This window comes from Papaver somniferum, chromosome 4 (genome assembly GCF_003573695.1).
Source record: "Papaver somniferum cultivar HN1 chromosome 4, ASM357369v1, whole genome shotgun sequence".
Taxonomy (NCBI): Eukaryota; Viridiplantae; Streptophyta; class Magnoliopsida; order Ranunculales; family Papaveraceae; genus Papaver; species Papaver somniferum.
In genome coordinates, this window is record NC_039361.1 from 39,596,173 (window position 1) to 39,620,592 (window position 24,420).

Sequence of the window (24,420 nt, forward strand, 5' to 3'; positions counted from 1 at the left end):
AAGTGTCATGGGGACCATTTCACTTCGCTTCTTTTATTGACAAGTGTCATGAGAATCACTTTCAATGATTAGTTCTCTTAATTTTCTTAATTTTCTCTAAAAACAAAATCAGTCTATTAAAAAGGAACGAGGGAGTATATTATTATTGATTGATGAGCATAACCATGAGACCTCTCCAAATCGTTAAATTTATCTCCTAGTGCTGTCCATTTTTTTCTCTCTTTTCTGAGTAAGCAAATTGCCACCTGCTGGAGCTAAACCTGCCGAACAACGGCAGTGTGTCTAGTACTAGTAGAACTTGAATTACTAATGTACCCCACCTGCTTCTATTAAGTCGTAAGCAGGGATGGAAATTGCCATACGAATGTTGTTCTCCTCAACAGCGTCAACCAACAACGCATCTCGACTTCTTCTTCGATTCTGTGTGTCTATTTCTCCTCCATCCTCCATTAACGCTGCTGCTATTCCTAGTTCTGCAAATATCAAATACTCATCTCTATTCAGATTTGGTGCCCTAACTTCAATGGACAACTACACCAATCCCTCTTCTTCTTCGTCTAATTCTTTTTCTGCTTTTGCTAATTCAAGAACAAGGTAATTAATTTTATTCATTAATTCTTATATTTCTCTAAACCCTGGATTAAATCAATTTTTTGGATTGTGTTTTCTTTAATAGTGGTTGTGGTAGAGGAAGTAATAGAGGTACACAGATGAGAGATGGTCGAGGAGGAGGTCGCGGTGGTGGTGGTGGTGGAGGAAGAGGAGGAGGTCGTGGTGGTGGTGGGGGTGGGGGAAGAGGAAGAGGAGGAGGAGCTGATAAAATCGATGCCCTTGGTAGACTCTTGTATGCTCTCCCTCTCTGTCTACTTGGGTAAAAGTCCTTCTTTTTGAGATTATTGATAGTAGATTGAATTCTATTGTGAACTTTGTCTTAGGTCAAGAGTATTGCGGCATATGGCTGTGGAATTGGGTTTGAATATGAGGAGTGATGGCTATGTGAAAGTGGATGATCTAATGAAGTTGGATATCAAAACATTCGCCAACATTCCGCTAAAGTCGCACACAATTGATGATATTAGAGAGGTGAGGAAGTTCCATACTTACTGTTCAAATTCATATAGAAGAGAGTGATGGTGGTGCCATTTCTATTAGAAGCGTACTCTATTGGCAATCCATCTCTCTAAAACATAACCAACTGCAGGAAAGTTAATGCTGCAAAAATCAACCTTCTAAGCAGACAGTAGGTTAAACATACAGCTTACAAACGTTCATCCCATTCTTAATAACCAATCTACAAAATGTTAATATCTATACGCATATTTCTTCTGCTATTTACCTTTTTCCAGAAAAAAAATTTGAAGTCAATTTCAGGATCATATGTACTTGTTGCTAAACCTGCATTTGACTCGCAAGATATCTTTGGTAACTGATTTTCAACATTCAGGCAGTCAGGAGGGATAATAAACAGCGTCACGGCCTCTTGGAAGAGAATGGGGAGCTGTTGATACGTGCAAACCAAGGCCACACTATAAAGGTAACTACTTATTAACTTAATGGATGGGATTTTTGCTTTGAATGTCGGGATTCTAATGGCTTGTAATCAGTATTTAAATTTCCTAGAGTAACATGGTGCCGAAAATGGATGAACACATTAAACTTAAAGTTAAACGGTGTTCCTCTCAAATCTTGTGTAGGCCTCGTCTCACCAAATAAGTGAAGTGATTGCCTTGAACAAATTTTATAATGGTAATTGTGGATTATTATTCCTGTTATGGACTCCTTATAGTTTGGTGTAGTAAACCAACCACGCAGTGCCTGATCTGGCCAGGGTTTTGTTTTTGGCGAGAGCCCTGTCCCAAGCAAATTAATGATAACTATGGTTGTCCACATGATCTGAATCAGATAATATCTAGGTTACGTCGTTTTCCTGTACTACAGTCTCACTTATGTAGAACATTTGTCTTAGTAACATACCTGAGTTGGAAACAGTAGTCTTGGTTTGTATAAGTTTCAATCCAGAACTGTATCCCATGTGTGCTGCTACTACGTGTTAGTGATGACCATAATAAGCAAGGTTTAGTTATTAGTTCTGGCGGAGTCTTTTCTTGCTGACAAACTGCGGTGAAAATAGAAATAGTTGTGCATATTTATTAAATTTAGGGAAGATTTTTTCCTTCAGAAAACCCTGATATTATTTTGTTAAACTTCGCTGGTCAAACGCGACATATATTGGGACCAAGATCGCACAAACTAAAGTACCAGAGTTTTGATAAATGATATCGTGGCTATACTTCTGTTGAGTGCATGTTTAATTTAAAATCTATAGGAGATATAAATACTTTACTAAACTGAGAACAAAACACAAAGAAACATTTTGGTACACATGTCCTACAGAAGCAATCTCCTTATTGAGATTTAGGAAAAGGGTCAACATAACTAATTTTACCCATCTAATTTAACCTAAACAACAACTTAATTAATGTAAGTGGTTATTTATCAATTTATATACCTAAACTGATAACTGCAACATAAAAGAGCTATCGGTCATTTTTGAGATTGTACTCTTTGCAACGATTATACCTGAAATTAATGTAAGTGGTTATCTATCAAAAAAAAAGAGAAGCAACGATTATATTTTTGCTAACCTAGGGTTGTTGGTGTCCCTTTGCTACGGTGCAACCAAGATGGTGTATGGCCATTCATCTCATAGGGTTATAAATAAATTTTGTTCTTGTAAAGATTGTTAGGAATGCTCTTTTTCCTGTTTAATTTTTTGGTTTCATGTTCCATTTTCAGACAGTTGAATCCGAGAGCTTATTAAAACCCATTCTTTCAGCTGAAGAAGCTCCAGGTACAGATGCTAAAAACGCATTGATAACGGCTTATTTGTCAATCATTGTTGGAGTTAGATTTTACCCTTCGAGTAATTACTTTTAAACAATTTTTGCAGTTTGTGTGCATGGAACCTATAAAAGAAATCTAGAGTCAATTTTGAAGAGCGGCCTTAAACGTATGGAAAGATTACATGTTCACTTTTCAAGTGGTATGCCAACTGATGGAGAAGTAATTAGCGGTATTATTCTGATTTTCGCCTTTTCACATATTATTTGGTTTCGTTTAGTGGGAGTTGTATCTGTATGTTGTGAAGCGGCTAAAGTCTTAAACCTTTTGATATGTATCAACCACTAGATGTAAGTTCTAAGGTAGTGAATTGTAGCTTGGTTGGAATCTATGATTTTGATCAGTCTTTTTTTAACAGGAATGCGGCGGGATGTTAATATCATGATTTTCTTAGATGTCGGCAAGGCTTTGAAAGGTACTCTATCCGTGTTTTGATTTTAATAGTTTGTGAGGCTTCTGTCTCGATTAGTTAATTACACGTGTGCTTTCTTTTTTGGTTTCAGAGGGAATGAAGTTTTATTTATCAGAAAATAAGGTGATTTTGACGGAAGGATTTAACGGTATTGTGCCTGTCAAATACATTATGAAGATTGAAACGTGGCCAGGTCGACAACCAGTACCGTTTTAGTCTGAAGCTAGGAAATAAATGAGATGGATTGTTTTGTTTTTGAACCAAAAGCAAATCATCTGGTTGATTTTTATTTCTTCAAGTGCTTTGACAGAATCCTTGTTGTTGTAAATTTTGTTTGGATGAGAATTCCAAATACCGGTGCCCTTATGTGTGGATAGGTGTGAGCATTTATAACTGGCACAGTAATACATAAGCAATCTTAAGTTAAACAGCCTTGATTTTTCCTGGAGAAGAACCATTCCTGTATCGGCGACAAAAGTTCTATAATGACTTGCTGTTGAATATGAAACACTATCTGGCTATAGAATCCAGATCTTTCAGTAACTGTTTTCGTAACGTAAGTAATGAAGCACTACATTCCAGATCTTTCATTGCCTGAGAAACCTTACCACATGGACAGTCTATTATCTACCTTTACCTTTATGCAGTCTATTATCTACCTTTAACTGTGGAAGTATTGCTAATCTAATGGTCAATCTAATACTTCCACAGTTTATTAACAAAGCAAAGAAACCGCAGTAGTAAAAGCCTTACAACATCTGACACTATGTATGTATCCACACCAAAACATATGTTTATTAGCGTATTCATTAAGAAGCAAGAATCCTCACCTCAACCATGATGGAGAACATTCTCCCGACTCTAAAGACCAATAAACTGAAAACTAAATCATACCATGTATTCCTTGCTTCGAATCTTGAACAGAGCCAGTTTCCCAACATCTGATTACTAACTACACATTTAAATTGAACAAGTAAATCTCACACCTTAAGAGCTGCTAAGCAGCAAAAGGTGAATCATCTGCCAAAAAAAGTTCTTCAAGCATGGTCAGAAAACCAAAGCTGTGCACTGGACAGAGACAATATCACTCGCAGTAAATGACACATCACTGGACAAGGCATTGTGTGAAACTAAGACGAACGAATATCATCCCTAAACTCTGTAGCAGGATGCTGTAAAACCTCAGAACCTCCATGGTCTAACCTCAACACAACGCTAAGAGAAAGCATATAAAACAGGCAATACTAAATAACAAGGAAACATGTATAACGAAATGTTCAAACCCAAAAGAAGGTAATAAGACACTTCCACAACGCAAACGTCAACTCACATGTTATAAAAAGATGCAACTAATAATCCAAAATGATGATACAAAGCAGGAAATATGTCCAATAAATAGGATACATAATCAACTTTTCATTAAGAAAGTATGAAGTTGCAAGATCTTACACCTGCATAACTATGAAGACAGTGAGTAAGTTGTTTCATGAGTTATGAAAGGAGAGAGTGGGGAGAAAACCACCAAAGTAGTTCTACTTAAGTAAACGAATGAATAAAATGAAACAAAAGGACTAAATTTCTGATGACAATAGTTCGTTCTCCACCAGATTAATCACTAAAACTATGAATGTACGAAAACACATGATCAGTGGCAATACAACCAATTCAGGAAAATGAATGAGAACCAAGTGGCATCCGCTGTTTTATTGAAATCATGTCGAGAGCTCCACCAATCAGCATATGCTCGTAACCTTGCAGCCTTGGATTGTACAAATGCCGAAACTACCAATAACAACATTCCTAGAATCTGAAAAGGGGAAAAAAGAAAAAGGAAAGAAGCAATATGTGGAAAAGGCTGAGACACTTCTGTTTTACTTCTGATAACAAAAGAGGAATATCCTGGAAACAATGCCCAATAACCACGGAACCTCTCTCCCTCGCAGAATTCTCGTTTCCTCTTTATATGACAGTATTTTTTTAAGATATACGAAAAAGAGAAACGTGCAAAGGAAGGTAAAGGGCAAAAAAATCATAAGAATCAAAAGGACAATTCAAATGGATCTGATCAAACAGCCAGTTGAGGATTCACTCGTCGCTTCTCTTCTTGCTGCCAGAATCAGAATAGTAACTAAGATACCACCTGACAAATTTCTTCAACCCTGTCTGCAAATCTGTTGTAGGTTTATAACCAAGTTCCGTCTGAGCCAACGTGATATTCGCATGAGTAAACTGCACATCTCCATTTCTAGGCATTTTCAACATAACCCGGTTGGCTTTCTTCTTCAAAAGTCTCTCCAATATACTCACGAGAGTTGTAACCGGCACTGGCGAAGTATTCCCCAGATTGAAAATCCTCAATTGAGCAGGTCCTTTCTTCTTCCCACCACTGCCTGTACTTTTCTCAGCAGTATCCAACGAACCCAAACACCCTTTGACAATATCATCAACATAGGTAAAATCCCTAGCAACAGTACCATGATTTGGTCCTTCAAAAATCGGAATCGGCTTCCCCTTCAAAATATCCCGTGTGAAAAAGAAGTAAGCCATATCAGGTCTACCCCAAGGACCATAAACTGTAAAAAACCTCAACCCAGTGATGGACAAACCATATATGTGGTTATAAGTATGTGCAATCTCTTCACCTGCTTTCTTTGTAGCAGCATATAAACTAGCAGGTTGATCTGTTCTATCTCTTTCAGAAAATGGTACTTTATTATTCAATCCATACACAGAACTAGAGGATGCCCATACAATAGATGGCTGTGGATTAGCTGATTTGCACACTTCAAACAAACTAACTAAACCAGCAATATTACTATTAACATAAGAACCAGGATTTTGCATAGCATACCTAACACCAGCTTGTGCAGCAAGATGCATAACATGAGTAAATGCAACAACATCAAATAATTTCTTAAGTAGAGCAGAATCATTAATATCACCTTCAACGATAAAAACACCGCTTCTCTCGAGTCTAGCTTGACGAGATCTTTTCAATCTAGGATCATAATAATCATTGAAATTATCAAGACCTAATACACCATCACCTCTTCTTTTCAAAGCAGCAGATACATGAGTACCAACAAAACCAGCAGCACCTGTAACAAGTACAGATATACCATTGTGAGATCGTATTTTAGATGAATCTCGCACTCGCTTCTCCCAATCTGGTCCTCCCCATGTCGACACAAGAGATCTACGAGTTGAATCCGTTCCTGATAATAATGAGTATGATGAAGATGAAGATGAAGGTGTCGATCTCAAAAAGAAAAGTAGGATTAAACCTAGAAACAAACAAGACCAAAATGTTAATTTTGCTAATGAAAATTGCCATCTCAATCGATGAATGTATGGTGATCTATCCATTTTGATTTTCCCTGGTGTTGATGGTATTCCGTCTTGATGTGTTTTCAGCTGTGTCATTTCCTACTTTTCAAACCCTAACTCTTCTTCTTCTGAATCTCTTCTCGATCTCAATCTTCTTCAGTTATATTACATCAAACCAAAATCGAAGAAAAAGTTAGGGTTTCGAATTTTGGGGATTTTTATTTTTTAGGGTTTATTTTTGTAGAGAATCTTCTGGTTTCTTGGAGGGAGAGGGTTGATTGATTGATGAGTTGTTGTTTGGGGTTCGTTTTCTTTTTTTTTTATCCTCTCACAGAAAATGAAGGAAGGAAAAGACGAGGAAATAGGGAGTCAGAGAAGAAAGAAGAAGGGTCTGTGTAATTAAAACTAATCATCAGGGGGTAAATTGGAAATGAAAATTTTACCTAATTTTTGTTACTAGGATTGGTATTAAATAACCGAGATTGAGTTTATCTAAAACTAATCTAAATCTAGCTAGCTGGTTATATTTATTTCAATCAAAGTTAGCGTGTTTATTGATTGGATGGATTACCATGAATTTCTGAGTTTTTTTTTTGGGTTTTCAAAATCATTTTGATTCATTGGATGGTTAATTACGAACTGCATTTACTCAAGATGATGATGTTGTGAATCTTGTGATGTGAATTTATTAGTAGATCTCATAATTGGTTTGTGTGTGAGAGATTTTTGGGGTTCCGGTTTGGTGGATTTTTTAGTGGAGTCACACCCACTGGGTTACTTTGAGCTAGCGGATGCCGGCGAAAGCATTACGCGCCATGCTGGTGATTGAAATTCATTGCCACCATTGAGTAAAATTTTATAAGAGAAACGTGACATCAGAAAATTAGCTTGGAATTTCATCGTTCCGATTTTGTAAAAGTAATGGTGTCGTCATGTTATTTATGATGCAGCAGCAGAAAATTAGCTTGGAATTCATCTTTCAGATTTTGTAAAAATAAAAGTGTCGTCGTGTTATTACGATGTCATCAAATCCTGCCTCATTCAAATTATGAATTTTGAATGAAAGTGATAATGAGTTAAATCTCAAGTTAAAAATACATAAAATTGGTCAGTTAGCCCAATCACGACAATTCCTGGATGAAAAAGACATGTAAAATTTGATATTGTTCAAATGGACGAGAATATAAGAATAACCAGGATGTAAACAGTTTCAACTTGCCCATTTTCAAATACTTTTTCTTATTTTTTATTTATATCAGGATGCATCAAGTTTCTTCCTCGCTCTTTTTTAAATTTAATTCTTGATATTTTTGATTTTGGTGTCCATTTCACCCATACTAATTTTTACTCGTCTATTAGAACCATGTTTTAAAAATATTTGGACAAATGACCCCCATTTTCCGTTAAAAATACTAGGCATATTTAGGTCATTAGGGAAATTTGCTTAAGTTTTTGACTGTTATCTTTCACCAGCACAGAAATCATTAATAGAGTATCAAATGTGGTTGGTGGATCGGATTGGATCATCTTGTTGGATAGAGCAAAATATGATCTTATACACCCATAGCTCTTCCCAAACACAGATAATAATCAAAAATCACAGCCTAAAAGAAATGTCTTCATATCATAAACCATGTTATCTTATTTCCAAATAACAATTTTTTTTGGGTCTTGTTCTTGTATGAACTATGTTTTGAATTTTTAGTTGGTTGTTTTCAATAAGTTATAGTAGATGTTTATTCAAGAAGAATAGATTGAAAAAAAAAAGTATAAAAGAGACAAAAGAGGCATCACATGATAGTAAGTAAGAAAGGTTGAGAGGATGAGAATGACACATTTGGTGGTGCTATCATGGTGGGGACTGTCTCCAAACGGTCACTAATTTTAGTCTTCAATTAGAGTCCCAAGAAACTTCTCAAATAGAGTACAAAAACATACTTGGATATCTTGTAATCTAATTTTATGGCTTAAAAGTCATGTAAAGATGATTGTTGATATTTAGTACCACATATCTAACATTTTACCCAACCTTATTATAAGTTTTTTTTTGAGACTAAAGAAACATATATAATTAGTAAATGGCCCTTTGTGATGTGTCTACTTATGAAAGTTACGTGTAAATTAACTATTGAAATGAATTTTAAAAAACGGCACCATTTTTGCTTAAATTATGTGTATACGGCTACCAAACTAATTATGGAGTGCCAACACATTCACTATTTTAGATGCTCTAAATTCATTTGAAAAAAAGATCATGATGTTGAAGCAAACTCGTTATAATACGAAAACATTTCAACGGTCAAGGGTAGAAATTTTGATTGCTCGAATATAAAATGTATTGCACTATCCTCATGCTTGTATGACCGGCCAACAGGATATTTGAAATATTATTCCCATGCCTAACAAAATACTAATAACCAATAAGGTTGCTATTACTAAATTGTATAGGAATTAATTCATATAGAACAAAATAATTTTCGGCGTCCAAAACTGCTGCGGCTGGAGGAGGCTAGGATACTGTTGGTAGGCTGGGAGGAGTAAATGCAAGTTAGTCGGTCATAGGATAGGATATAGCCAACTAAACAAGTGCCCTAAATGTCTGTCTATGGCCATGCTTCCCTACAAGCCCCTTCTTCCACGCAAGTGTGCAAATCAATTTAAAAACTTTTGCGCACCAACCAATTAAGTTCATGTGCTATCTTTCTTCCAGTTGCTTGCCAATTACAAGGAATAATGCAACCTTTTATAGCTAGCTAGCTAGCTTCTACTTGGCTGACTTACGGAGCGGTCATCATGGATCCTTGAAAATTCCATGGATCTTTGAATCCAAAAGAAGAAACCAGGGGCTAGTTTGGGGTTTGCCACTAGCGTCCAGTGTTTCTACCACGCAATTCTACCACGTTTCTACCACGCACATATGAAAGAACCTGACCATACGCGTTATCTTCAAAAGTCTTCGTGGGACGAATTATTTTCAGAACGAAATTGATTAAACCCCTGATAGAGAGTCTCAAAAAGTTCTTGTTGATTAAAGTTTGATTGTTTGGATGTAAAAGGCGATTTTTCTAAATACATGACTTACCCCGTCAACTTAACTTCGTGTTTCTAAAAAAATATTCAAAATACATGACTTATACGATTGACTTAACTTTGTGCTTGGAAGGCCTATTCCTATGCACATGCAAAAAAAACAAAAACATGTTTGACATGCTAGGTGGAATGACAAACGAGCAGCGTCACTATGAGAAAATCATTGAGCGACAGAGTTTTTATTGATCGTTATTATTGACAGTGCTAGCGATATTATGAATATCGTTGGCGCCATCAAACCCATCACTCGATATTATGATTATCGATAAGTAATTATTTTGCAAAGGCTATTTCCCCTTGTTGGTTTCTATATATACGCCATTGTACATCTTCAAGTTACCCACACCTACTTCTACGTAAACTTCACCAATTTCTCTATTTCTATTCTCAATTTTAAATTTCATAATCACCAATGGCTAGATCCAATGAAGAGAGGAATGTTATTATGAATCGGTTTAGATTACAGCATGAAATGCATCGAAGGAGGTTGCAAGAACTTGACGATGAGGAAGCTGAAGATAATAAACTAATCGACATTTTGAAGCTTGTACATATGGGCCAAATACTTAGAGTTCCAGAGCCAGAAGAAGTATTCTCAAGAAGATATACTATCGAGGGAGGGAATTTTACCACCAGAAGCTGATGCACGATTATTTTCTTCCCAATTGTGTGTACTCTGATCAAAATTTTCAAGGTAGATTCTGCATGCCTCGGCATCTGGTGAAAAAGATTATTGAAGAGCTTTGTCGAGTAGAACCTCAATTTAATTATCAGTTTGATACACTGAACAAAAAGTTACTTCGGCTTTAGGTTATGGCAGACCAGCGCATGCGAACTATGAGTACCTTCGTATGGGTAAAACGACTTCATTCACTTACTTTTCATTGTTTTGTGAAGTAATGATTAATCAAATTGGTCCAATATATTTATGGTAACCAACTGAGGAAGATGTTAGAAAAATATTGAGGGACAATGAGAAAAGGGGATTCCCAAGAATGCTAGGTAGTCTTGATTGTATGTATTGGGTATGGCAAGGATGCCTTGTTTATTGGGCCATTCAATATAAGGGTCATTATCCAAAACCAATTGTTATCCTTGAAGCTGCTGCTTCTTATGATTGTTGGATATGGCACGCTTTTTTTTTGCTCTTTCGGGGTCACAAAATGATATTAATATTTTGCACAAGTCGCCTCTATTTGAAGATCCGAAGTACAGAAATTTTCCTCAAGTTTGTTTCATGATCAACGACCATCAGGCATCATTACATTCATGGGTATTGTTTTGCGGATGGTATCTACCCAAAATGGTCCACCTTGGTTCAATGCTACCGTCAGCCTCCTCGCGGTGCATTAGGCCGTTCATACCGGCATTTTAACACCCGCCAAAAGGCGGTGAGGAAGGATGTGGAAAGCATTTTTGTAATTCTGAAGAGGAAGATCGATATCATTTGTGGGTCATATCATGGGTTGAATACTCGTGAAATGCACAAGAGTATGCTCACTTGCATAATTCTTCATGACATGGTTATTCAGGAAACCTGTCGCAATAAGGAGTGGACTAACTATGAAGATGAAGATCTGAGGCCTGAGATTCAACCGCGGAGAGGCGTGCCTGCAAGAAATTATGCTCAAATGACTAATTACGTTCAGAACCAGAATTTGTATGACAGTTTAAGAGATGATCTGAGAGTGAATGTTTGGGTAGAGCATGGAAGAAATTAAATCTTTGGGCGTAACTCATTTTAGTTTAATTATTAAGTTATGTATTTTAGTTAAATTATTAAGTTATTTATTTAATTTTAAATTAATGAGCGAAACTTATTTAAGTACACTACAACAACATTCCAAATCAATCAACTTTTCATTTCAAACTAATATTAAGTAAAATGCAACAACAACATATCAAATTAAAATGCAACATTTCAAATTAAAACTTAAATTAATACATCAATCATCTAGAGGAACTACTACATCGAACTCATCCTCAGTATCATCACCACTAGGTTGGTTGTTAGTAAATCTAGCTTGTTGTTCAATCTGTGCTTCAATCCTGTCAAATTCGATTTGCCACACATGTTTTTGCTGAGGGTTCATAATTGAAGTGTTAGCTTGAAGAATATTATGCTTGTCATAGTCAAACCCAAATTTTTCTTGAGAAAGACGATTTTTTTTACTCTCCCTGTTTTGAAATTTCCTATCAACTGTTTTTTGCTTCTCGACGGTCTTTTGATGGTCCATAAACTCCTCTATGTGAAATCCATTGGAACTTCCTCCTTCTTGAGCTAATTTTCTATCCAGTCCTGCATTGTTCATCCCTGGAAGTTTTCTCTTACCACCATCATCATTGAGAACTAAGTTCACATTTATGTTTCTTGGGGTATCTGGTGAAGAATTTGATGAACTTGGTGAAAATGGTGAAGAATTTGGTGTTGAGGGAGAAGAACTATACGGTGACCTTACAGGTACTTGTAGATTAGTTGCTAACAATTCTGGATTATATTTGTTCAACACCTTCAAAATATGATAACAACTTTTGAAAGAGAACTGTTTGCCATGTTTTCGCTGCCAATCTGTACGAACATGTCTTTCAACATCAACATCCACAAGACCACACTCCTGGCCTCCTCTCTTGGCTTGCATTATCAATTCATCATAAGCGGCTACTTCCTTGTTGATTGTAATGAAGCATTCTACCATCTCTTTTGCATCATGACAATTGATGTTCATGGTTTGTGCTTCATATTTATGAAATATATTTTCCCACATGGTTTTACCATGTTGTTGTGCACCATCGATATAATCTTGGATAAAAAAAATATAATTACGACAAATGCATTCATCTTCTGTGAGGTTGTATTTTGCAACACAGACTTTAGTTTTTTTTTGCTTTTTCCCTGACTTTGAGATTGTGAATCCATATTACAAGAAATTAAGAATTGTAGAGAAGGCATGATTATTTTTGATTTGAAGAAGATTGAGAATTTAAGAAATTCTAGAGAAATTTAGAAATTCTGGTTTGAGTTGAAATGAGTTTGGAATTGGGTATTTATAGAGGGGGGAATTGTAGTCATTGGATGAGGAACTGATGAATGACGATCGGACCAGCGAGCGACGTCTTGACCATCACTGACGCTGGACTGACCAGCGAGCGATAATTTGACCATCTGGCGATGGACACTCTATCGCTCGCTGGAAAGTCTGTCGTGTATGCCTATATGTTATATTGGACATATAAGCATATATGTTTGGCACTTTGGCATACCCACAGTGGGTGCATATATGGCAAAAATAGATGTATGACATGTGCATAGGAATAGGCCTAAGAGAATTCCAAATGAGAGGCTAAATTTCTTTCGGGGGTGGTGTACAGTGACCGATTTCGTTAATCGTCATCTCCTAACAACTGAAAATTTCATTTTTATCATGAACTATGCAAGTATGGTGAACAAAAAAGTTTCTAATATGACAGGGATTCAATGGGAGTTAGAAAACTTTGGAGGAAGAGATATGGTCCATTTATCATCGTTAATCCTTGCTGCTCAAATTTGGTTCTTTTAGGGCCGGATCTGAACATATTTTTTTCATTTTCCTTGTTCAGTTAGCTAGTAGTTTATTTTAGGTCAGTTTAAGTATTTGTTTCAATTTCTATTGCTTTTAAGACATTTTCATGGTGTTTTTTGCTAGTGTTTTGCCCACTTTTTTTTTGTGTCTTCCTTTCATGGAATTCTCCAAGGTCTCTCATGACGCTTGTTTGTGGTTTTAATGGACGCTCCTTTCATGAAATCACACTGTCTACAAATTTAAAGAAAACTTTACAGAACCACAAATCAACTCCATGATCCACATATGTTTAGTAACAACCCGAGAAATTTGTTGCATTGCTTTTAGCGAAATTGTGTCTAGTAACACATGACATAGGCAGTAAAATAAAGAGTAATTTAACCCTAAAAGTAAGCTTCTGCCTTTTTCTCACTCTCTTATTTAAAACACACGCTCATCCTGAACGTAGGAGAGCAAGCACAGTTTTCAATATATGCTAAAGCAGTAAAGCCTACCAAATTGCTATGAACAGAAGCCATTTTTATAAGCAACTTTCTTCACTTGCTTGCTTCAAACTGAAGACAATTACACACTTCATTTTTAACTAACCAAACACTGAAAACAGCTTACTTTAATAATAATCTACCAGTCAAAAAAGGAAAAAGAACAAAAAGAAAAACCGACCAAGTAAATATGAGTACCCCAAGTAGAAATAGTATTTAGCCAAGACCTAAAAGAAAGATACAGTGTTGAGGCCTGAGGGGTATAAAAAGTTATGGGGTTACTCTGTTTGGGGGAACTCTATAAGTCAGCAGCATTACATGTGAACTTTTTAAATGCTTGAAGAACAAAAATAGGTCAGTAGTGTCTATATATCACTTCAAGGCTTACCGTTAAGGGCTGCACAATTAATCCAACCATTCTTCTCACACTTATGTGACCCCTTAACAGGAATGTGCACAGCAGATATCAGCAAGTCTTGCAAAACAGTGACAGTTCATGACAATTTTAGATACTGTAAGCGGCGCCATGACAAAAGAACAAAAGTTAATTTTATCACTAGTAAACCGTGTGGCAATCCGATACTTTGAATCTTGACCAACCACAAATGGAACATTTATATCAACAACAGGCCATGGCCGGTTACAAACAATTGTCAGACCATTCAGAACGTCATGGGCATTGAGTCTCACCACTTGGAGCACGTTAGTTCATTTATTTTTCAACGCTTGAACCGAGCAAATTATAGACATGGGCTCAATGTTTTGTCTGCTCAGAAAGAAAATAAACCCGGCTAAGTTGGGCCTATGCCACTTAATTTGGGCTATGGATTTTTTCATCCACCCCATAAAGAATGATAAGGGGTGTCTAAATTTCATGAAATTACCATTTTACCCTCTATCAAATATTAATACTACTAATTTGTCCCCATCAAATCCTAATCATAAAATTAGAAACTAAAATCAAAATCATAAAACTAAAATCATAAAATCATAAAATTAAAAACTAAAATCAAAATCAAAATCATTTCCATCTCCACTTCAACTGATTCTTCTTCTTTTCTTCTCAACCCAATCCTATAAACTAGGTCTTAATAACATAAAATTGCTCAAAAATTGAAAATTTTGAAATCAAATTTTTCCTGCTTTATCAGAATCGGTTAACGTTAATGTATATGTGATTCGGTTGCAAATAGAAATGGTTTATGTTCATGCCCATAAAGACCGATTGTCCTTGATATGTTTTCTGGTTCGAGAAATTTGAACCAGAATCTGATTACATTAGCACTTACAAAAACCGATTGTTGATGTATAATGTTAGAATCGAATTTTATATGTGTGTCGAGTAAACGGATTGTTCTTCTCAATTTTTCAGTATCTTTTTTTTGTTAGAATCGGATTACATGAGCATTCTTATAAACCGATTCCTATTGTGCAATGTCAGGAATCGGTTTTTACATATGTATCGTGTAAATCGATTTTGGTTAACCCATTTTTTTCAATTAATACTCGATCATAAAATGAGTATGAAATCATACTCGATTTCATTTCATTAACTCGGGTATAAAATGAATTTTAATTTTATTTGATGTCTAACAACACATAATTCACAGATAAAAAAGAGAAAATTTACCCACAATCGGTTTACGTTCATGCCAATATAAACCGATTATGGATAATCGGTTGATTTTCATGTCCATATAAACCGATTCTGGGTAGAAGCTAATTTCAAAAAATCTCTGTATGTTTTTGAGGTTACAATCGGTATATGTTTTTGACAACATATACCGATTCTGAGTTGGTGTTCTTCAAAAAATTTCAAAATTTCAAATTTTTTCATGTTCAGATGATTAATTAACACAAGTTAATTTCACATCTAACACTATATTTTATCACTAATCACCTGAATTAACACTAATTAATCTGGGATAAATTAGCCATTAAGAAAATAGTTGGTTAAGGGGTTTATATGAATTACTTCTTAATGATCCTATTTTGTCATGTAGCTATAGGCCCCAATTACGTGGCATAGGCCTCAATTTAGCCAGGAAAAAAAAGGGCCGAGACTACATATTTCACCCAAGACTAAGCGATAAAGAGAAAAAAAAGGCCCGGTCACGGCCGCATTGTCTACTACAAAACAGCGAGAAAGGGAAGAAAAGAGAAAGAAAAATGTATTTAATGAGGAGCACAAATGTATTTGGTACCATCAACATTATGACTCATGAGTGGGTGAGCCATGTGAGATGGCATCATGGCAACTTCAAAAACAAGGGAAAATTCAGATCTTTCTTTCACATGTGGGGTATAGCCCACCAGCAAGATCCTCACTTTATCATCATCATGGCATTATGCTATTTCAAGATACTTGTATTCGTCTGCTTCTACATTTTCTTCGTATGAAGAAAAAAGTGCACCAAAATGTCACAAGAGGTGCTCGGGGAATAAAATCGTGTAACACATGTTTACAGGACAAAAATTTAACAAAAAAAAAAAAAAATCATTCGTCGTGTGTAGCTAGATGCATATTACATGTAAACCGGCGTTACGGGTGGATGATAATTTGTTGGCACGAATGCCACGATGCGGGGGATGATGATAGAAGGGCAAGAGGTTATTTTTCATTTCATGGCATTTGGATCTTTTTACATGAAACCATAATAGAGGGCATTGGGGATGATGGTACAAAAAATCACGTACATTCTGAAAAAATAATCACCTCTAAAAGTGGCTAAACTTAAAAGCCATTAATATACATGACATCCTTAAAGTCAAGGAGAGAGAAAGTGTGGAAAGGGCGATTTTTTTGACGACGCTGACTTCAATCAAGAATTTTTTTTCAGATTTTTTTCCCGATTTTACCCGCTGTTCCTGATTGATCTCTTCTGGATTAGTATTAATGATTGGTGTTAGTTGATTTCGGATCTTTTTTCTCCTTTTTACTGTTTTTTTTCCTGATATTGTATGGATTCAAGCTCTGGTGGTGGTTTAGGGTTTGCTAATCAATTGGGTTCGAAAACTTCTGATTCTACTATGGCGGAAGGTACAAGTGGTAGTAGTCCTTCTAATACAGGAAGTTGGGATTCAATCCTTACTAAACAACAAGTTGATTCTTCTGCATCTGAGCCGATGGTTCGTAGGGATTCTTGTATGGTAAATGTAGAAAGAGTCATGATGGATGATCCTGGGGAGCATGGTTCAGCTGTTAAAAGCTGTGAGGATATGGTGATTGGTTGCTTTGTAGGAAAGAAATTACCTTATATGTTGGTTCATCGTACTGTGAAGCGACTTTGGAAACTTAAAGGTGATTTTCGTATGACTATTCGTGGTAATTCAGTTTTTGTTTTTGAATTTGATTGTGCTGAGGAGAGACTCACAACACTTGAACATGGGGTGTTTTTTATTGCTGATCAATTGTTTATGGTGAGAGCTTGGACTCCTCTTTTGGAAAGGGAGATAGCAGAATTGAAGACTGTTCCTATTTGGTTGAATTTTTATGATGTGCCTATTCATATATGGAATGCTAAGGGATTACGTCTAATTGCTAGTTACATTGGCAATCCTATTATGTCTGATAAGAATACTCTTTCTAGACAGAGAATGAATTATGCTAGAGTATGTGTTGAAATTGATGTTAATTATGCTTATCCGTCTGAAGTTCCTCTTATTATGGGTGGAAAGCGTATTACTATTCCTGTAGAGTATCCATGGAAGCCTCCTAGGTGTTCTCATTGTGGTATTTTTGGACATTCCCTTGAGAAATGTATTGTTAAGGCTAAAGTGGTTGTTGCTCAGACTGAGAAAGTAGGGACACAACTGGTAGAGGGGAGTAGGCAAGTGTGGAAGAAGAAAACCTCTAAGAGAAACATAGATGATTCTTTGGAGGAGATCTCTGAGATGGAAGTAATTGAGGAAATGGTTATGGAACCAGACCCTCCTCCAGTAGGTTTGGTTAAGGAGAAAGTGATACAATTTTCCAAGGAAAATGTTAACACTACAAACAGTCAAAGAAAATTGGTGGAGGTCCCTATTCAAGTTGCTAATAAATTTGTTTCTTTAAATTCTGAGGGGACTGAGGGAGAGAACAATATTCTACAAGAGATTACAGTTGGCCATGCTTCTACTTATAATGTTATGGAAATATATGATCAAGTAGGAGGTGTGGATGACGATTTAGGTGGGGGAGTAAGATCACATTTTGCTCAGAAATCTGTGGGTACTGCAAAGGTCTGAAAGTGGTAGACAATAAAAAGTCTGGGAAGGGTGGTAGGAAGGTCCCCCCCCCCCCCCCCCAACATTCTTAATATTTAAAACAGGTTGCTGGAACCTTAGGGGATTGAATGATCCCCTAAAACAGAAGGAGGTTAGTAGTTTTATTAGAAATAATAATTTATCTTTAGTAGGTTTCTAATAATAGTAGTAGAATTATGAGAAGTATTTGTATTTCTTGGAAATTTTTTGATAACTATTTTCATAGTCCTGCTGGGAAAATTTGGGTGGGCTGGGATCCTGAAGTTTTACAAGCCTCCCTTATTCAAAACTCTTCTCAGGCCATTTTTCTAGATGTTACTTTGCCTCATAATATTTCTTGTGTGTTTACGTTTGTGTATGGAGACAATGATGGGATTGTTTGTAGATCTTTATGGAATGATTTGGTTTCCTTTTCTTGCTCTAATAAGAAGCCTTGGATGATTCTTGGTGATTTTAATTCTATTTTTGAATATAAGGATAGACTTAGTAAGACTGAAATAACTGCTTCTCAATTTTCTGATTTCTTCAATTGTACCCAAGATGCTCAGATTTTTTATTTGGCCTATACTGGTTGTTTTTATACTTGAAGCAATTTACAAGAAGGTGAAGCTAGGGTTATGGGGAAGATTGAAAGAGTTTTTGTTAACTTAGAATGGATCCATCAATTCCAGGACTTTGTGGATGATTTTCTTAATCCTGGGGTGTCTGATCATAGTCCCAGTGTAGTTACTTGTTTTGTAGGACGAGCTCATGGTCCCCCTCCTTTTAGGTTTTGTATTTATCTTGTTGATGATGAGGAATTCTTGAAGATTGTTGAGTCTGTTTGGAAAGAACCAGTTCAGGGTAATCCAATGGTTGTTCTTGTTACTAAGATTAAGAGAACTAAAAAGAGATTAAGTGAATGGAGGAAAGCAAAATTCTCTAAGTTGACCGAGCAGACTGTGGAGGCTAAAAAGGTTATGTTGAATTTACAAACTTCTCTTCAGGAAAGACCTTTGTGTGTTGAAACTGCTAGACAGGAAAAACAAGTTGTGCATACTTATGTTAAACTGTCAAGATGTGATGAGTCTTTGGATCAACAAAAAGCTAAAGTTAAGTGGATGGCAGCTGGAGATTCAAATGTGAAATTCTTTTATAATTCCGTCAGAGAAAGAAGGTCTAGAAATAATATTTTGGTTCTTCATGCTAGATCCGGAGAAAAGCTGGAGGATGATAAGTTAATAGCCAAGGAGTGTGTTGAATTTTATGAAGATATTTTTAACTCTGGGGAGAGGGAAGGAGATTCCTCTGGTATTTTTGGGTCTTTACAATTTGAGAATCTTCTTCAACAGAAGGATTGTGAACAACTTATGATGCATATTACTAGGGATGAAGTTGTGTGGGCTCTTTCTTATATTCATTCTAATAAGTCTCCTGGCCCTGATGGGTTTTCTAGCTACTTCTTCAAGAAAGCTTGGTCTATTGTTGGAGATAATTTGTTGTTGCTATCCTCAATTTTTTTCAGAAAGGGAAGTTGTTGAAGGAGGTTAATAGTACTTTCCTTACTTTGGTTTCTAAATGTGATAACCCTGCTACTATCTGTGATTTTAGACCCATTGCTTGTTGAAATGTTATTTATAAATGCATAACTAAGATTCTATCTAATAGGCTTAAAGTGGTGATGAGAGACTTGATTAGTTCAAACCAGTCTGCTTTTATTTCTGGTAGATCTATACAAGACAATATTATGTTAGCTCATGAATTAGTAAGGAACTATCATAGACCTCAGGGTGCTCCTAGATGTGCTTTAAAAGTGGACTTGAAGAAGGCTTATGATTCTGTTAAATGGGAAGCTGTTCTAGAAGCTATGTCTAAGTTTGGTTTTCCAGCTGGATTTATTCATTGGGTTAAGCTTTGTATTTCTTCAGCCAAATTCTCCATCTTGATAAATGGTTCTCCTTATGGTTTTTTTGGTGCTAAAAGGGGTTTAAAGAAGGGTTGTCCTTTATCCCCCTACTTATTTGTTATGATGATGGAGATATTCAGTGCTTTAATGCAGCAACAAGTGAGGAAGGGTACCTTTGAATTTCATCCTAAATGCAAGTCTACTAGGATAACACATTTGTGTTTTGCTGATGATGTCCTTATTTTTTTCAAAGGCACTTTGAAAGCTACTCATGTTATTAGGAACATCCTTTATGATTTTAACATTTGCTCTGGGCTTACTGTGAGTGTGCAGAAAACCTCCTTGTACCATTCTGGAATCCAAGAGGAGGAGGTGAGATTGATCATACTGTGTATTGGTTGTGCTGAGGGGGTTCTTCCAGTGAGATATCTAAGAGTTCCTCTTATTTCTACAAGGTTATCTTATACTGATTGCCTCCCATTGATTGCAAAGATCATCAAGAGAATCAAATCCTGCAAAGCCAGATTTTTGGCTTATCCTGGAAGATTACTTCTTATCAAAGTTGTTCTCTATGGCATGGTGTACTTTTGGTTTTCTTGCTTTTTACTGCCTAAGAGAGTGTTCAAGGAGTTAAATACTATCTTTAAGAGGTTTCTATGGGATGGTATAAAGATGGGAAAGAAGTACAACCCTATTAGTTGGTTGCAGATTTGCACTTATTATCAGGAAGGGGGGCTAGGAGTAAAGAATTTGGAATTCACCAATATTTCTTCAAACCTTAGACACATCTGGGATTTAGTATCTGGTAAGGATACTATATGGACCAATTGGGTGAAGGTAAATCTTATCAAATCTAAGGATTTTTGGAGTATGGCAGTGCCCCAAGATTGTTCATGGAGCTGGAGAAGAATTTTAGAGTGTAGAGAAATAGTAAAAATATGTATAAGCACCATTTTAGGTGATGGAAGAGATACTAGTCTTTTGCTAGATTTCTAGCATCCTCAGGGTAGACTTTGTGATTGGCTTAATGTGGAAGATATTAATAATTTTGTTAACCAAGGTCATCATTCAGTTTCATATTTTATTAGAGGAGATCAATGGATATTTCCTTGTGATGTTACAGATGCTGGAGATTTGAGGAATTCTGTGCAGAAGGTGAAAGTTGATTCTAATGAAACTGATAAGAAAATTTGGACTGCTAGCAATTATGGTGAATTCTCCATGAAGGAAACTTATTAAGCTTTGGCTCCTAAGGGTCCTGAAATAAGTTGGCATAGAATGGTCTGGTTCAAGGGGCACATACCTAGGCATTCTTTTATTGGATGGTTGGCTTTGCATAGAAGTCTTAAGACAAGGAAAAAACTTCTCCAATGGGGTTGTATTGAAGATGCTCAATGTTTTCTGTGTATGGAGACCATTGAGGATGAAGATCATCTATTTTGCAGTTGCAGTTTCTCTTCCACTATTTGGCAAGGTATCCTTCTTATACTTGGTTACTATAGAAATTGTTCCCTCTCTTGGGAAAATGAAGTGAAGTGGTGTTGTGATAATTTTGGTAGTGGGGGAGCAGTAAATACCATCAAGAAACTTGCTTTTAATAGCTTCATCTACCATATATGGAAGGAAAGGAATAAAAGGTTGTTCTCTACCCACTCTAACTCTATGGATGTTGTTAGTTTCGATATTGTAGCTGATGTTAGACTGAAAGTGGAAGCTCTTGGGCTATCTGATGTTGATACTGCTACTGTCAAAAGTTTTTTAGATAGATGGAATGTTTCTTGTCAGCTGCTTAAGAAAAAAGTCATTGCCTGTACCTGAAAATTTACTACGAAAATACTAAGTTTTAGTCACGCCAAGTGAGCGTGGCTATTGATCAAAAATTCGTGGCAAAAGACAACTTGCCACAGATGGCATGCCGTAACAAATAGTCCGATGGCTAATACTATTTGCCACGGTGCTTGCCACGGTTTTTACAGGAGTGGCTATTAGTGGAAGAGCATTTACCACGCCTCCCGTCGTGGTTAATTATCAGTTGGAGGTCACACGTATCTGGTTATTACCCACGATTTCAGCTATTTGTTATGTTCGTGGTTGTTGCTCCAAGATCATTTGCCAGGGATTTTACTGTAACTGTTTAAAAGATGATATTTTTGGTTGCTATCCACTAAAATGACCAATATTAACACTACAAAATTTCCAAGAAAACAATTCTTTCATTCAAAAACACACACAAATACTACAGGGTTATCTGATTGATTACATTCAACAAAAACAAATAAAAATATTTAACAATAAAGCATTTCGAGTCTGGTACAAGTTTCAAAAGAAAATTTTAATCGGATATGGGAAAATAAAATACATCAATTATCACATATGGATTTCTTACTTCCAAAGTTAATCAACATATAACTTTGAACACAAATATCTTTCAATGAAATCTGCAAAATATAAACATCAAATTTGATATCAATGACAAATAACATTTTAAAAAAAAAAAAAATCTATTATATACTACCAACATCCATGGATGCCTAATATAAGCTGTATCTAAACCATATCCATTTAAGAAGATATAGAATCATAGGCACATCAAAATAACAAACTATGTTCTCCCATGTACGCCTATGAATTCAAATAAATACAAATATCCACTTATATATTCGAGGCTCGAGAAAAAACACCTAGTTACGCATAAATTCAGGCCATGGCAGAAACATAAGCAAGGAAATCAGAACAGTCCGAAAAACAATTAAATGTAAAGGATTCTTGGAGTTCACATTACCAAGTCATTATAAGAAGAGACCTAGAGGCTCTATTAAATGTGATGATAATACTAAAATTATTTCAAAGGGAGAGAATGTGATCTTTACTACTGGAGATCAAATACCAAACAGAAAAGATGATTACGCCTTTAATTATTAAAGAGTAGTGAAACTGGTAGCTAGAGATACACAAAGATCATGTCATATGGGGAACAAAATTAATTTCCTCAAGGATTTCTAGGAATGAGAAATTACTTGATAGTCATCAAATACCAAGTTTTGCGTCGGAGAGCAAGTTCTAATTCTCGAAATGCACTTAGAGGCAGGAAAGATCAAGATTGACAAACTCCTACCCCTGCCACAAGCTTGGAGAACATAAAGTAGGGCTATTTAGTTAAAATATTTGAAACCGCTGGCCTGGAGAAAATAAAAATAGGGCTATTTAGTTAAAGAATTTGAAGAAACAAATAAGTTTTTCTGATAGGAAAGTGAAACATCCAATAGTCTCGTTCCATTGCCATGGAAAAACAAAGATGCCTCTAACATATGAAGCAATTTATTGACAGAATAACCATCGACTCATCTCCAACTAGGGAATGGTCCACATTATAGGGAGCGCTCCATGGGTTCATTCTCCAGTATTGAAAATATTAAATTACTTGAGAGTACATAAGCTACATAGAGAATGTTGTCAAGTAGATGAACATAATTTCATCTTACATAGTTGACGCTTTTCAGATCGCCAAATTCTGGTCTCTCTCAAAAAAAGAAATCTGGTCTCTCATGATCACATCTTAGACTTCCATGACTATTAGAACGCAGAATATAGTAGATACCAGACTTTTGGGGCCACATAAAATGGAATACAAACACACCTAGAAGATAAACATCGGCTATCTTGCACCACTACATAAAATGGCAATTGCTATATAAACACAGAAATCCTTACCAGCCAGCTTTCACTTGAATCCAGAACAATGTACCTAACCCAAAGGAAATCCCTTTGACTTCTTTTGCTTCTCTGGCTCTACGAAGTTTCTACGTTTTCCATTTCTGCAATTTATATTAGAACACATCAAATGACAGAAGTGCAATCAAACTCAAGCATGGCTCAAAATATATTAGTTAATGGGAAATAGTAAAGTTACTTTATCAATTTTGGTCTAGGTATATTGTGTTGTTTACAATTATAATAGGTGAGTAGACTATTATTACTGCAGAACATTTCAGAGAAACAAAAGCATGACAGAAGGATCATTTCTGAATTGTAATATATTTTCTTGGAAAACATCTAACAAAAAGATTCACATACTCCCATCCCACGAACCGATTATGATATAAAACCCAAAGGTCGGAGCGGATGAGTGATAATAATATGATTAAAATACAGACTGCCAAGTGCCTACGAAAATCACAAAGCAAGGCTGGTAGTTTAAAGGATTACTTGTTTGCTTGAATTACGTGCAACTACGCGATGCAAGTAGCCTGTGTGGCCTCTGAAAACCATTTATATGTTACCCCTTTTCTAGAAAAGGAATAAAAATCAAGTGAGAATAGAATGATCACGAGCTTTCTAATATGTGATATTGATGAAACCTTGCTCCTTGAATGAATATAAGTAATATGACCACCTTCAGAAATACATACCACATCCCAACAGTAAGCAAGAATCACCATCTGCCGAAAAAATGGATCCCCTTGTTCAAAAAAATAAATAAAGGTTCAATTGAAAGATGGTTACCATACACATCGA

General features: G+C 35.9%; 3 protein-coding genes across 3 annotated transcripts; 2 read left to right on the forward strand and 1 right to left on the reverse strand.

The window, feature by feature from the left end:
• Positions 1-309: 309 nt before the first annotated feature.
• LOC113275211 (tRNA 2'-phosphotransferase 1-like) lies at positions 310-3,856 on the forward strand. The gene is made up of 8 exons (XM_026524665.1): positions 310-594; positions 677-844; positions 936-1,083; positions 1,445-1,534; positions 2,797-2,851; positions 2,951-3,073; positions 3,260-3,316; positions 3,405-3,856. The coding sequence occupies exons 1-8, from the start codon at positions 347-349 to the stop codon at positions 3,527-3,529; spliced, it is 1,014 nt and encodes a 337-aa protein (XP_026380450.1). The 5' UTR covers positions 310-346; the 3' UTR covers positions 3,530-3,856.
• Positions 3,857-4,699: 843 nt separating this feature from the next.
• On the reverse strand, positions 4,700-7,037 carry LOC113275212 (UDP-glucuronate 4-epimerase 2-like). Its single transcript, XM_026524666.1, has one exon. It carries the CDS (start codon positions 6,734-6,736, stop codon positions 5,399-5,401), a length of 1,338 nt encoding a protein of 445 aa, XP_026380451.1. The 5' UTR covers positions 6,737-7,037; the 3' UTR covers positions 4,700-5,398.
• Positions 7,038-21,183: 14,146 nt separating this feature from the next.
• LOC113272384 lies at positions 21,184-21,723 on the forward strand. The gene has a single exon (XM_026522227.1). The coding sequence runs from the start codon at positions 21,184-21,186 to the stop codon at positions 21,721-21,723; it is 540 nt and encodes a 179-aa protein (XP_026378012.1).
• Positions 21,724-24,420: the final 2,697 nt, after the last annotated feature.